This window comes from Triturus cristatus, chromosome 1_2 (genome assembly GCF_964204655.1).
Source record: "Triturus cristatus chromosome 1_2, aTriCri1.1, whole genome shotgun sequence".
NCBI lineage: Eukaryota > Metazoa > Chordata > Amphibia > Caudata > Salamandridae > Triturus > Triturus cristatus.
In genome coordinates, this window is record NC_140580.1 from 636,564,231 (window position 1) to 636,579,820 (window position 15,590).

The window sequence follows — 15,590 nt, forward strand, 5'->3', positions numbered from 1 at the left end:
CAGGGTCTGAAAACAGCCTCTATGTTTGTTTTCGTTTTGGAAAACACGCCGTTCAGAAACTGGTTTGCCCAGTGCTTTAAATGGGAAAAAATAAGTGCAGGTACTCATTAGAATAGAGGCGTGGCAAGTGGGCGGGGCTAGGGGCGGGGCGAAGAGCAATATATGATATTACCTAATGACTTCTGTACCAGTTGCAGCACATGTCAAAACACAGGAGAAATGCGTTTATGGCAATAAAACAGATTAACCCATTACACATAATGATATGCTCCTCCGAAGCAGAGCGGAATCTGCGCTAGAGGAGAAACCTAACCTGCGCCTGCCGTGCTGTGGATCAGAGTACCGGTACTCTCCCTGCCTACAGAGAAGTGCCGGTACTGATGGCAAAAAAATTCGGAAGTGCCGGTACTCGGTACCGGTGAGTACCGGCCCATTTAAAGCACTGGGTTTGCCCTCAAACTAAGACACCTTTATGTGGATTCTGTCTGGGATGCGTATTGATGGTACGGTTTGCTGGTGGAAGGCAGGCCCCAGCGAGTTCCTGTCAAAAAACAATTATTTTATGTCAAAAAATGTTGCTTTAGAAACTTGTCGTCAAAATAAGTAGTACAGGCTGAGTTTCATTAACAATAACATCTGTAAATAATAATGGTTGTCAACCTGACAAAAGAAATGCAGAAAAATATGATTAAATAGCGATTTAATATCCACAGATAGGTTGACCTAAAAAGGCAGAATTGTTATTTTTTTCCCTGCCTTGTTTAGCCCAGCATACTTGCTCATTCTAGCAAAGTGCTTTTTATTTAATTACCTTATGTGCCACAGATGATCACTCTAACTCCATTTCCCACTCACCCGCTTAGTTTGCAGACATGCAAATAAGAATTTCTGTTTTTTCTCTTCCCTTTATCAAGGAGTAGGCAGGCACAAGCCTGGGGATGACAAAGTGATGCTCAGCATTTAATCCCATGGGTGCACAACTTCAGAAGTTCTTTCGGACTTGGTTACTGCACCTCCAGTGCTGAACCAAAATTTTAATTAAGATTTGAAGCCTTCATCAGATAAAACAAAAGAGTTTTAGGAGCACATTAGAAAGGTAGTTTTCAGTGTGTAAAGCTCATGATATTTGGGTAGTATAAATGTTGTCTTCTAAGTGCAGGGGCTAAATGCGCCTTAGACAAGGAAAATTGATTTTGCTAGTTACTGAAACAAATAAGGACCAAATGAAGGGCCCAAAAATGATTTCAGCTTCCTGCAGTCCCTATCAGTTTTTAAAACGCTATACCACCAGGGCCTTTTTACCGTGCATAGAGGCATGCTTGCACACTGAGATTTATTTCAGTGCATGGATCTATCCCATTCTGCTCAGGAGTTTTACCATTTAATATCTATAAAAAGCATTATATGTTAAATCAGCTTTCAATGAGTAATCTTTTTTAAATTAGGTCTCTAGTATCATTATGGTTGCCACCAGTAAGGGATGCAGAGTGAAGGCAATGGATGTCATCCGTAATTTCCAACCTCAGCCTTTTAGCAACCACCTAGCTTTAATTTCCTGCTGTATTTCACATCCACAATCAGGTGCCTGGCTTAACCACTCACTGCCCCCTCGCAGTGCACCTGGTGTATACACAGTGCCAAAGCTTTGATGTCTATAGAGATAGTACTAGTTTTATTCTAGTGTGTGTTTGTATATACATATGCTTTGTGTGAATGTCTAGAATACAATATTAATATCTCTGTGCTTCTAATCGAGCGCTTTTTTGTTTATTTAATGAAAATAAAAGCATATTAAAAAGAAATCTCACAAAACGTTGTCAATTACGCTATTAAATATCCCAGACGCATCAAATCAGTTTTCCAGTTAAACTGTTTTTTAAACATGTATCCGTCACATACAAAAATAATCTTCATCGTCCTGTAACAAACAGACCTAGAATATGAATAGAGCGATCTATAGTTTGCAGGACAGGTATTTTGTGAGCAAAATAGCTATGCAGAATAACATACAAGCGTATTTTGTAGCTGTCTGGGCGAATAGCTGTTTGCCCTGTGTTTGTCATTCCTCCCTGACCTCATATTTTTCTTTACATGTGTTTACTTCTCTGCATATCTGTTTGTTCTGCCATACCTCTCTCTTCACCTACCAAAACCACCCTGCCAGCCTTGCTCAGCAGTGCCAAAACATTCACAGCTGTAGTTGACATGACAATGGAATGTGGGAGGGTCATAACACTATAGAGGCCTAATGCTGCTAGGAGCCTGCTTCCCATCTGCTTGACATCTGATCTGGATTCTGTATGTACCTGGCACCCTGTGTGAAACCAGGACATAAAACTATGCTTCTGATTTGCAAGCTGCCAGTATGCTTTTTAACAGTGCTGCATGAATGTTTGGTTCTTGGTGTTTTAACTTTTATTTTTGTATTGCACCTTGTTTTCTTTCACAGATTCTCACCTCTTACTTTTCCACCTACTTGCAGTGCCATCATTCACAGCATTGCGGGGAAATTTGCACCTGCCTTCCTACATGGTGGATAGTGTTTGGTTGGCTGGTCCTTAGGTACCCATTTTATTCACTTGGTAACCAGTCCAAGATTCAAAATTTACTAAGTGAAATTCATGACACCTACTTTGGAGGTTATCCCCATGGGGTGGATTGGCTTTCAATGGGTGACACATATGGACAGCCAGGTTGTACAGGTCTGTTTCTGACACATGGGAACCCAGCAAAGATTCTGAAAAATATGGGAAGGTAAAGGATTATACACCCTCCACTAACACAACTGTTCACCTTCCCCACCAATTATCTTTGTCATTGAGTGACACTGTCAAACTGTATCTCCTCTTACAAAACTTTATACCACTTTATTCTAAAATATGGATACATCTAAATAACACCATATCCTGAAAGGAAGCAGAGTTATCCATTTCAACACCTTGGTTCATAGAGGATGTCTCTAATAACTTTATTAATAGAACCCAAGAGTTCAGAGTTCCTGTTCCTGATCTTCCTTAGCGTCAGATATGGAGAGGCAGCAGCTCTCAGGACTCTGTAATTAGTATTATAAGTCTTTTCAGTGGTTTAAGTAATGAATAGGGCTTTAGAAATAAACATCAAGTCTGGAGGGTAAACCAATGGTCAGGTTGAGTATGGCTGCTGATCATTTTAACTAGCATGAAGTTCCAATTGTTTTTCAAATTTCCACCTGAGAAAAACTCCATTATCCAATTTTTCCCATTTAGGTGACTCTGTCCTCCATTCACTACTCAAGTAGTGCAAATAAACCTTTTTTCTACCACTTGTAAAGGACAGAGTTGCCTGGTTTCGTAAAAGAAAAATATGCAACTCTTTACCAGTTAATGGATCAGCCAACCAAATGCTCATCATTGTTCAGCCTTCTTTGAGTACGAGTTATGACTTAGAGTGCCTCCTTTCTGGTTCTGTTGCCCAAACTGAGTTCACTATGTCCCCTCCTTTCACAGTGGCAAGGAAAATGTTGCTGAGTCATCCGAGAACAGGTAAACATTTTCTTTGTACTTTTCTTTCCATCAATTTTCTAACAACCAATTTTTTTTTTAGACACAAACGCATTAAAATAGCACTTCTCTATAAATTATTTCGCTAACATACAAATTGTTTGTTAACTACTTCCAAGGATGACTGTCAAGTGTATCGATTAAGCATTTTCATTCATACCTTCATCTATCCTTTTTTTCTTGCCTTCCTGGCTGCTGTATTTACATTTATCAGTCAAGATCGTATGAGAAAAATATAAAAATGTTCCATTTTATTTTTACACAACTTTCCTAACCCATCTATCTTTGCCTCAGAGCTGATCTTTGATGTGTTACTGGATAGTGTGGTTGTAAAATATACTAGTGTGCCAAATGTGGAAAACCAAAACATTTATTTTTAATCCTGGTTTCTCAGCTGTTCATTGCCAGAGCCACAGTTCAGATGTGGCCCTCTCTATACATTCCTGTTTTCATGGTGCAAAGTTGTTTTGCTTGCAACTCTTCCATCCAGTTACCTAGCCGGACCATTTGTTTTCTGCTTCACCCAACATTAGCATCTTTGCTTCACCATTACTTTCCTGGCTCATTCAGTGGGCCACTCAGGGCAATACTAACGTACCAGCTGGTGGAATTGAACTACCTATATAAAGCATATTTTCTAAAGGTTTCAAATACATTCTTCTGTTCTCTATGTATCTCTGGGTAGAAAAACCTTAATGAACCTTAAAGCATTTTTATTGCATACTGATTGCATATGAAGCAATATTTCCAAAATACTAAAATTATAAAACTACACTTGGAATATTTCAAAATTAGTAGTAAAATAGTATCGGATTGAATATATTTAAATGCCCTACAGAAATGTAATCACACTAACTATTATATACTTTGGAAACAATATTCAAGTGGCTGATAAGTCATAGGTAAGGAAATATGAAGATGGAACACACTAGTGACTACTGATTCAGCTTTTAACTGTGATGTTGAAATGTCTGGATGATGATACCCCTCAGATATTTATTTATAATAAAGGACAAAGAGTGACATTGTTTCCCATTTGTAAATGTTGCTCTTTAGGGGTTAAATAAATAAGAAGTATCCTGACCTGTAGTTTTGAAGTCCTCTGAATAACATTTAGTAGGCTATTCTGGAATGGAACGTTGAATGTCTTGGACTCTTTTTAATCTAAAAACTGTAGCATACCCCAGAAAGAGTGAACACAGTAACTTCTTAACTGGATACATGTGATTCGCAAAGTCTTCAACAGTGAATACAACAAATATTATGGCAAACCCAATTACAGATATCATAAATGTGTTACCACACCTTCAGTTGATAACTTTGACCTTACATTCGTTTTTGATTAGATCAAAATGGAATTGTTCTAAAGTTAAATTCCCCATGATTTAATGATTGTGGGGAAGAGGGGCTCGTGACTATAAATAGATACATTTTAAATTAACTACTGCTCAAAGCAAAGACTTCAGCTCATTCACTGATTCCCCATAAAGGTCCAACAGTGAATGGTATCTATCTGTAACATCATTTGGAAAAATGGATCCCACCTCAGTTGCCAACTCTAATTTACTGTTCTCAAATATGGATGGACTCTCTATTTTATGAGAGAAATATTCCCTTCAGAAGAACAACATGCATGTAGCTTGTTATGGTAATGTAGCAAGCAGAAACAATTTAATCATGCCTGTAATAATGTTGTCTTTTATGACATTTTCAACAGTCCTCTCCAGTGCACATTATATTCAGTCTTGGATCGCTGTAACATATTTCAGATTTATTTAATTTTTCATGGATTCAAAGCTTTGTTTTCATCACATTTCTCTTTGTGTGGCAGCCAAACACTTACTTGTCCCACATACACCTCTTTCTGTGCTATATAAAGGGGTTTAATGTAATCGAATCATGAAATTGACACATATGTAAATAATTGTACACACTATAGGTCACACACAAGCAAGAATAGGAGTCATCATACTCATTCACAAATCCAACTGTTCATTGTTGTTTTCATATGGTTTCAAAGGCAATAGCTTCTTCCAACTAGGATTTCAAAGGTTATCTAACGTCTTTTGCTCTGGAAAGACAAACAAATCAATGATACTTGAAAAGGTGTCAAAGGCAATGGAGTAGTCATGTTTGCCCGTACCCAGTTTATCAGAGGTGCACAAATGCATAATGTAAACTTAGGGCCTGATTTAGATCTCTGCTAACGGGTTACTCTGTCACAATGGTTACGGATATCCGATCCACCAAAATATAAATTCCATAGGCTTTAATGGGATTTATATTTCGTCAGATAGGATACCCATCACTGTTGTGACGGAGTAACGCATCCATCAAGATCTACATCAGGCCCTAATTTATTAGAAATGTATTCCCTGCTACCTCCCTGGAAGTCTTTGTTTCATATGGAAAAATTGTTTTTGTATGAAAGGGAATTGTAGAGGAATTTAAGTATTTGGTATTGTGTAGGAGATAACTTGCCAAGTGTTATTTGTGAAACTGCCAACATGCAATGTTTGTATTTTGCAACATCATTTTGTATATTGGTATTTTTTACCATACTTTCCAGAATGAAGGTTAAGGCTCACATTTGTGTTGTGGACCATTTCACAGCTATGGAATAGTGCAACAAAATTTCTGATTTCTCTCTGTTAGTCAACACCAAGAATAAGTTATATTTTGCATTCCAAATCACATGTTGGAAGAGATGCTGCAGCTGGGATATGGACATCATTTTCAGAAAATCGTCATGAACATTCTGGATTATAATAGTGTCATGAGAATTAGTGATACTAATGTTTCATATTAAAACATCAATGTGGGAGCCACTATGCCACAGACCCATTGGAATTGATACATTGTATAGGAACTTGATTAAAAATGTTAAATCTCAATGTGTGCCAACAGCCGCATATGGTGCTGAGGTTTGGGGCATTGCTAAGAGTCCCTGCATTCAAGAGGAATAGAACAGATTCTGTAGGAAGCTACTAGGCATCCCAATCTCCACACCTCAATATACTTGCCATAGGGAACTTAACTTAAATTTTATAGAAGATTTTATCAGGGCTTGTCCCGCCCTCTTCTGGTTATCTGTCTGGAAAAACCCGGCCGCATCCCTTACGAGAGAGAATGTTAGTGATTGTATAGGATGAGAGAAAGGGAAGGATATCCCTTGGTTGTCAGGGGTGTATCAGAGCCTATGTTGCGTTAACAAGGGAAGCATCTTTTCAAATCCTAGCACAGCAGTGACATGAATAAAAATGAGCTTAGGAGTACACTCTATTCACTATACAGAGCGGAAAGGATTGAAAAAGAATCCAAAAAATCCCTTGTCTACAGCTACATGGTTATTGAACACCCTGTACACCCGCTGGCTAACTATCTCACTCTATCTATCATCCATTGGGAGAGGAACCTTTTATTCTGTTTAAGGGCTGGCACTATTAAATTTGCATTATGTTTTCCCCTTGGTCACCACTCTGACCTTGATCACCTACACTGCCCGTGTGATGGTCAGAGTGGTCAATCTATTTTGCACTTTCTGTTTTTTTGTAAATACTACTTAAAGTACACGATGTGGCTTTTAACCGCATATTTTAAAAATTTAACGCCCATCAGTTTGTAAAATGCTTAATTGAGGTTACTTATTTTGGATGATGAAGAGCTGGTTTCTCGCACAGGCACTTTTTTGAGAATTGCTGATCGAGCACGTCAGATGATGTCTAATCCTTGAGCTTTTACAATATTTATTCATGAATTTTTGTATGAATTTGAAAGATTATTGTTTATCCTATGTTGCCAATGGATTTTATAGTGACTCTCTTACCTGTATATTTTTAACCTGTTTGTTGTTGTGCTTTTATGGATACGATGTTATCCGAATAAAGTGTTTTTGAACCTTGAACCTTGATACATTGTATAGGAACTTGATGACTAATATATTCCATTTGTAAATGAAAGCAGCTGAGACACATGACCAGCATGTTGGGTCTACCTTTTGCACTCATTTGCCATCTTAACAGTATCCTTTTCCAGTGCATTAGAGGGTAAATGTGCTAATTTCTTTGATCGTCTTAAGTTGTTATTCCGCAAGGAGACAACATAGGGGCAGTGCACTGATGCAATTTTATAGGTGGAGTGGAAATGCTGGGAAATCACCTCAGCGCTTTACCAGTGATGTATTCCTACAGTGTCCATTTCGGTGGGATCATGAAGAGCTCAGGATAAGACTTACAACTGATTCAATTAATATAGAGTAATGAGACATCAATGTTAACTAGTTCTCCGCCGGATTAAATCTGACGGCCCAAAATGAAGTTTAACTCGTTGCACTAACAAAGGCTTCCACAGCATACACATAATTTTACAATTTCCTGCTGGTTTCACATATAATTTAATACTGGCAGTCATCCTGTCTCTAAACACTTGCAATTCATGCAATCAAGGGAAGAGAATCTCATGGAGATAAATTCATTTGTCTAGAAATGATCAAGTTTTGATGTAGGAGCTATGGTTTAACAGTCATTTTGGCCAACCGATCAAATTACCCTATAAATAGATACCTGCATCGTGAAAAAGGGTGAGTATTTAAATACTGTAACAATAATTTTGATACCAACTTTGTAATAAAGCAGCAACGTATTGAGTATTTGTATATAGAGAAAAACCATCTCACTACCCCAGAACTCACATATTCTAATGTGCTATGAAGAAATTCCTGTTTTTGAAATATGTTCATCATTAACTATTTCAGGTGTGAAACTAGAACACATTTATCTCCATATCGCTTAATTCCATAAAATTGAATACCTGATTTTTAGCTCTTCATTGTTTATCAAGAGGTTTTGTTGTCCGCTCTTCATTTAATATGTGTACATACACAGCATCATTTCTGTTACCCAGTCCTGCAGGTCCCGCTGCAGCTCAATGTGTCAGTGCAGGTGTCTGGCAGCCTTCTCAGTCATGCACTGCGAATGGCACCAGTGCCAAAACCAGAGGGTACTCCGTGAGGTTTGGGACCGAGACATCTCAGAGGGAAGCCACATACTCCACTGCTGGCCAGAAAACGATTAAATCCCCAACCCCCATTGCCTCTTCCAGTCACCAAAGGTATTTCACAGAATAACCCCTCTCCTAATATGGTATGATGATTGGATTGATTGTGTGATAACCCTTTCTAACGTTGTCCTTGATCTGGAAACCCCCACTGGTGTAAAAGGGCAACCACCCACTAAAATAAAGATGACTTTGCCTGTAGAAACCTCTTTTCATCTAAGTGTTATGGCATTGCAGCCTTGCTAAACTCTGTGTCTGTGTGTATTTGTAAGATTCTTAACAACTTTAAATGTTTTTGAGTTTGTGTTTATTAATGAACACCAGATACATTTTGTTTTTAATATTGGTCTTCTTATTTTTTTTTTTTTTTTAAACTGCCACCAGATAATAGATTGAGCCCATAAGCAATGCTTTTTCTTACAGCAGTTGTGTCTTTCTTCTTCCTTGGGTGTGACTCACACCTGAATTACCAGCCCTCCTTCACAAAGCAGTTTTTATGAGTCGTTCAGTCTTACTTCAGACTAAGGTGTAATTAACTAATACATTTCTTGCAGTAAGACAGACATATTCATAGACGTAATTCACAAAGCTCCTTTTCTGTAAGTAACCATTTCTTACTCCAGAACAGACATGTGTACATCATATCTAAGTCTGAAGTAAGGAATACCTTCTCACAGACAATTCTGTGTTAATCGGGCCAGGAAATTCCTTAGCAATGTTTACTTAGAAGACACCATTAATTACAGAAAAAGTGCAGTCATTCTGATTGTGATTCTTGCTTCATTTTCCAAATGTGCTTTCCCAAGTTACAACATGGAAGATGTAAGTAAGCAGTGGTTTTATAGCTCACAATCATTTAAACTGAGTTTTCATGTCACTGATTGGACTTTCTCAACTTATGGTCATCTGTAGAGCAATCTACTTGACACTTGGATTGTTCATGGAAAGCTATAGTACCCAGACATCCTCACAACTGTGATTATGTTTGTCAGTCCCCAACTAGAGTTAGGCTACAAGATATGATTGTTTCAGGGAATGAGAAGTCCATGGACTAATGTCACTGCAGCTAAGGTATTGCTTTGGCAATATCCTCTAATGCATAGGTGATCACTCTTTGCACACAGTAGAGAGCTTTGAGAATTCTAAAAAACTGAGCTACAACTTCTGTGGATTAACTGATCCCAATAACAAGTCTCAAGAGGAATACATATTTGGCCTAGTAATCAACTCTGCTTTTAAGAATAATGAGTGATTCAGTCTATCAATCCAGTCATATAATAGGTTCAAAATGTAAAGCCGGTGAAGATAAGGCTTGCAGTGTAGGAGCAGCATGTGGTGGAAATAACCAGGAAATCTGTGCCATGAGAATTGGTTGTTGCAATATTATGAGGCCGTCAGGGGGGTAACAACTCATGGAGAAGCAGCTCTCTAGATTACAGGTGGTCCCTCTGCAGCCTGAGATTTTCCCCTGACTAGTCAGTGGAAGCTCTCACCCTACATTAAATATCCAATCCTGAACAGAATCATTTAACAATTCTGCTTTCCCACAAGTGTCTGCCATGAAGTCCTCCAACAATCCAATAATGCATCAGGGATCCATTCTGCCCTGAAAACCCTGCCACCATGCTCGACTACATTACTGCTCTTATGGTGGGGGGACCTGCTGGTGAAGAATTTCCAGTGCATTCATTGTTTCCACAATGTGCAAAGGGAATAAGGGAAGACTTGTGAACTACTCATGGAAAACTTGCAAGGCCCTACACAACATGCTCTAGCTATATAGTAATGCAGATGTTCAGTAATAGTATGAAAGGCATAGGTTTCTCGACGTGTTTGGCAATTGGGTATTTTAGATCCTGTGTACCTGGCCATGCTCAGGGACCTGCTACCTATTCTGTTGCTAGAAAAGATACAATAAATATTATTACAAAGTATATGTCCTACAGGTCCCAGACAAAACTGATGCTTTTGAGTCAGGTTTGAGTTTATTGTGGATGTACCACTTCTATAATTTCAGACAAGATTAATACAATTATAGAATGCTGCTTTGTGGAAGAACAGTTATAACCACAGTAGTTAATAAAATTGGGTATAGTATTTCCATGATAATTTGGTGATGTCAATTGAATCTAATCTTCTTAAGCAAGAGTGGGGATGTCCAAATATGGGTGTCTTGCTTGCTACTTTACAGATGAAACCAGACAAAGCAAATATACCTCTGGGGATGCTTGTGCTCCCATACAAAGAAAATGTGACATGCATTTTGAACCAGACTATGTTTAAACTATACCTAAAGTAATTTATTTATACTAGTTACCTTATCTGGATTCTGAGCATTTGGCAGGGATTCTGCCTCCTGATTTAACAGAGATTTGTGATTAGTAACTGATGCCCCCAGGAAATAAAGGAAGGCTAACAGCTGACATAAAACATAACAAGTCTATCTGGTTGGTGCATTTTTACTCGTATTTTCAACAATACAGTGCAGAATAAACATAATTGTTGCCAAATGCATACTGTTCAGAATATTGTTAATAAAGTGTCCCTTTTTAAAAATAGCAGTGCATGCTTTGTAATACTAAAAGGAACACTAATATTTGCATTGTGACAACTGACATAGTGGTTGGTGGTCTATTCCAGGATCACCATATAGTATGAACTTGTTCATAGGCCGAGTGAAATGACAAGAGAATTGGAATACAAATTTAACACTCGTATTCGGGAGGCTAAATCAATCCCACTGATACATTTTAGCAGATTGCTGTAACATGCTGTATCTCTGTCTTTACTAGCATTGTTCTTAAAAGTACATGGCATGCCCTCTTTGACGTGCAAAGAATAGCTGTATTTTTGTTTTGTAATTTTGAGCTTCAATTTGCAAGACTGTGTTCTCATTGGGTGTTCGATCTCACACTGATTCCAGTTTGGAACCCTAGTTCATTTTCCTTGTCATTTTGTTTATATTTTGGGGTTTCAGCTCGTCAGTGTTTGTTTGTTCCGTGTGTTTATTTTATTATGCTTTTACTGTGTCTTCTGCAGAGTGCCTGTTGCCAGCAGCACTGCTTCCTCACAGCTCAAATCTCACCCAAGCACCAAGAACATTTCTGTCGCTGCTTCCACTATCTCAAGCGCTCTTTCCACGCAATCTAGGTATAAACATTTGCAGCTGTGTCTGTCCATCTGTTTGAATTCTTTAAATTTATTTTAGTTTTTACACCAGTGTTGGGTACCCAGCAAATGCACATGAAAAAAATATTCTTGTGAAAAAAATGAAGGGGAAAATATAGCATTCAAAACCCAAACAATGTGGTCTTGAGCATTTATGACTATGTCATAATGGGTAGAGTGTTATTCTGTGTAGTGAATACTCTGCTTCTCTTTTTGTTTAGCAGAGGTACTGTAAATATCACTTATTCCTCTCCCTTGATTTATCAGTATCTGCAATCATATTTTTACTCTGTAATCCTTGTTCTCCGCCCAATATACCCATAGACCACTTAAAAAATGATGAGGTGAGGGTGTGATACATAATTTATAAATGCTCCAATTTCTCAAATGGCCATGCTAATTTGCAGTTAGCCTTCATGAGTTGCATGTTGAGGAGAATGTTCAACAGGATGCGCCTCTCCACCTTCAGGGGGTGCAGTGCTGGTTTCTGTCTGCAGGAGTATCATCATAATGCTCCACAGGAAATCATACCTTATAAAAATGGCGGAATCCACAGACAAGACCTGAACACTGTTTTAGGATTGTTATATCTTTTTTTCAAATAGGCCCTTGAAAATGTTCATAAGTGGATGGACTTTTGCTAAAAAGATAAAATCGTTGTTTAAACAGTTACCTGAACTCCTACCCTTCTCATAGCCCTATCCAGTCTCCCAAATCCCTAAAATCCCTCTCTGAAAGCAAATACCTTATCTCCAATTTCCACTTGTATTTTGTTCTCTACTGTTCCTCTTACTGTATCCCTTCTTGTTACACCTTTAGCCTGTTATTTTCATTTTTCTAACATTTCACAGCCACATGACATCATGTCCTTATATCCAGTGAATTCAAAGCTTATAAATTCGTAAATTATTTTGGTACATAGTTTTTGATAATGGAATACGTATTATTGAGACTGCTGGTTCTTCAGTATTGTCAGTGGATGTTTCATAGTAATGTTATTGCAATGTCTACTGTGTGATATGGATAATTTGTAAAAATATCAGGAAACTATCAGAAATGTGGGCCACCATATCACTGCTTCCTTCAAGTTCAGGCATCCTCTCATGTGCATAAACGGTCTGTATGCAAATCTGTGCTGCAATAGAATTCGATGGATTTTACCGTGCTGAGTATTTTTATCAGAGAAAAATGTTGCAATTAATTGGGTTCAAATGTTAGTACATCACTGCTAGTGCTACGCCCGATTTTCAGGATATCCACATGAAATAAATGTACTTAGAATGAGCTTAAATAAAAATTATTTACATACTCATTGGTTACCCTGGCAATCTGACAGAACCTCACTTCTATCAAACAAGCTTTGAGAACACCTGCTGTAGTCCAAGTTAGAAGCATGGTAAGGCTTGCTTTCCCTTGTTGTATTTCAGTTTCAGATATGCATCTTTGAAATTTGCACTCATTGTAGGCTCTTTTGTCCTGATGGCACTTTGTTTCCCTATAAAATAAGAAAACCATACAAGTAAATATGGGATAATTGCAGATATAAACTCAGACTCACAAGTTACAATGAAGAGGGAATAAAACGGTGAGATGTAGATGAGAGAGAGACTATCAAGAGCAGGTTTCTGACGTATCTATATAAAATGAATACCCACAGAAGAGATGACATAAAAAAGATAAATGCAGCAGTTGAGAAGAATTAAGAACCACCAATGTATGGAGATAAAGAATTAGTGAAGTACTAATCATAATAACCAGGGGCATTGCCGCTATGGCTGTTATGTATTACCATTCTAGAGGCATTCCACTCTGACAAAGCATTTTTTAAATTACTGCTGGCAACAGTGCTTGATGCACTGTGGTGCTCACTACTTGTAGTCTTGCAGATGGTGAACTCTAAAGTAATCTCGTCTGATGTAACTATTAAAACTCTAATAATATTAGTAGCTTGCGATGATTTTCATTGACAATAAGTAGCTCTTATTACACAAAAGGTTGGAGAACCCAGGCATAAAGTACCCATAAAAAAGAGCTATAAAAAACAATTAAACTAGGCCAGATTGTTGTTGTGTATACTGATGCAACATGCATGTGAAGAGGCTTTGTATGCAATACAATCTTAGAGCTACATCAAAAAATAGTAAGGCACAGTTTGTAAGTGAGCATTCCAAAATGTGCCTCAATTTCACACCATTCACCACTACTGAAGATATCTTGGTACTTTCAGAAACACAAAGAGTAATCTGTCTCTAATGACAGAGCCACAAGAAATAATATCCTTCAGCTTTAGAGTGGTCACTGACAATTTCCATAATATGTGTCACTCAAAGATCTTCTGCAAAATGGATTACTTGTCCAAAATGTCCAGTCTCCCTAAATGTATGTCTGTGGGAGGGAAATGTAAAAATATGCTTATGTAAATTGAATGAAATATACAACTTGCATAGTACATCAATCCATTATTACACAACAATGTGGTTATCACAAAAGAAAATCACTTATCACAAAAGTATTTATTCATACATAATTAGTCTCCTGCAATATCTTGCCCAAGTGGGCAGGTCTTGAATTATACATTTTTTTTAATTAGTTCAAAAAGTCAAAACCCAGTGGGTAAATCCTTGCAAAATAATCAGCTTAACTTTTGCATAATATTTGTAAGAAATACAAAAAGTGATAATCAAAAGCACCATAATGTGATAAAATCAACAAAGATACAAATCTTTCTAAAAGACCAAAGACAATCAAGGGAGGAATTTTCATAAATGAGCTGTCAATCCTTCTGTTAGGGTAATCCATCTCGCTTGCATGTTTCTAAATATATCATTTTTCCGTAATAATTTCTCATTGTCACCTCGTTTCATATCTTTCATAATCTGCTTTCTTCCAAAAAAAGAAAAGAATTTTCATAAGCTTGATGTTTTTGTGTAAAATGCTGAATTACTGGTTAAGATTTATCATTGTGGCTAGCTCGTAGATACTCAAGTATGCATTTCTTTTCAGGAAAGATCGTGGAACCTACATATCTCTTTGGGCATGTGCATTTAATTACATAAACTGTAAAATCTGATTTTTCCGTGATACTCATTCTTATATATTGCACTCTCGGCTTTTGTGGAACTGTGTATTTTGTAATGTTATGACAATTTACGTATGCTTTACAGATACCACATTTACAAATCCCTTTTGTTGAGATAACCAAGTATTATATGTTTCTTCACTGGTAAATAGCTGTATAGTAAGTAATCATGCAAAGCTCTTGTGCTTCGATATGTAATTTTTGGGGGGTTGGCAGGGTAATGATAGTGCAATTACACTATCTATTTTAAGCTCCTGCTGGTGCCTGTGAATCATATTTGTCAAGACATGATTGTGCGCTGTAAGTGGTAATCAGTCTCGGATTTTCAAAATCTCCCTTATATCCACTTCTAGAGTACCAGACAATATTTATTTCCTACTAATAGCATTGACTGTTTTCACAGCACTGTTCAGTACCTTCCTAGGATATCCATGTTTCTTAACTGTAGATGAAATAAACTGTTGGGGCTGCAATTATGGCATGCCGCAATAGCTCTCTAAAGTAGAACTCCATTTAAGAGTTTGTTAGTGATATCTGGCAGAATATAAGATGCTATCCCCTGAGCTTGGTGTCCTGTAAAGTTCTATAGTCAATACATTGTTGAATACCTTTATTTTAACACCCAAGAAAGGCATTGTTGTCATGCTGACAGTTTTTGTTAGTCTAAAATTCAAATTCTTTCTAAAATCTAACTAGCCTTTTCTTCTTCATACTTTCATAGAAAAAACTCATCATAAATATATGTTTAA

At 37.4% G+C, this 15,590-nt stretch overlaps 1 protein-coding gene across 18 annotated transcripts in view; it reads left to right on the forward strand.

Moving 5' to 3' along the window:
• Nucleotides 1-15,590, forward strand: part of LDB3 (LIM domain binding 3) — a 530,539-nt gene that overhangs the window by 349,026 nt on the left and 165,923 nt on the right. For 8 of the 18 annotated variants that reach the window (XM_085607354.1, XM_085607410.1, XM_085607345.1 and 5 more), the window contains 3 exons: nucleotides 3,486-3,521; nucleotides 8,442-8,648; nucleotides 11,634-11,744. In XM_085607354.1, the coding sequence (XP_085463480.1) occupies nucleotides 3,486-3,521; nucleotides 8,442-8,648; nucleotides 11,634-11,744 (354 nt within the window). The remainder of the gene's footprint in view (nucleotides 1-3,485; nucleotides 3,522-8,441; nucleotides 8,649-11,633; nucleotides 11,745-15,590) is intronic. The other 10 variants (XM_085607474.1, XM_085607444.1, XM_085607455.1 and 7 more) reach the window with 2 other exon arrangements.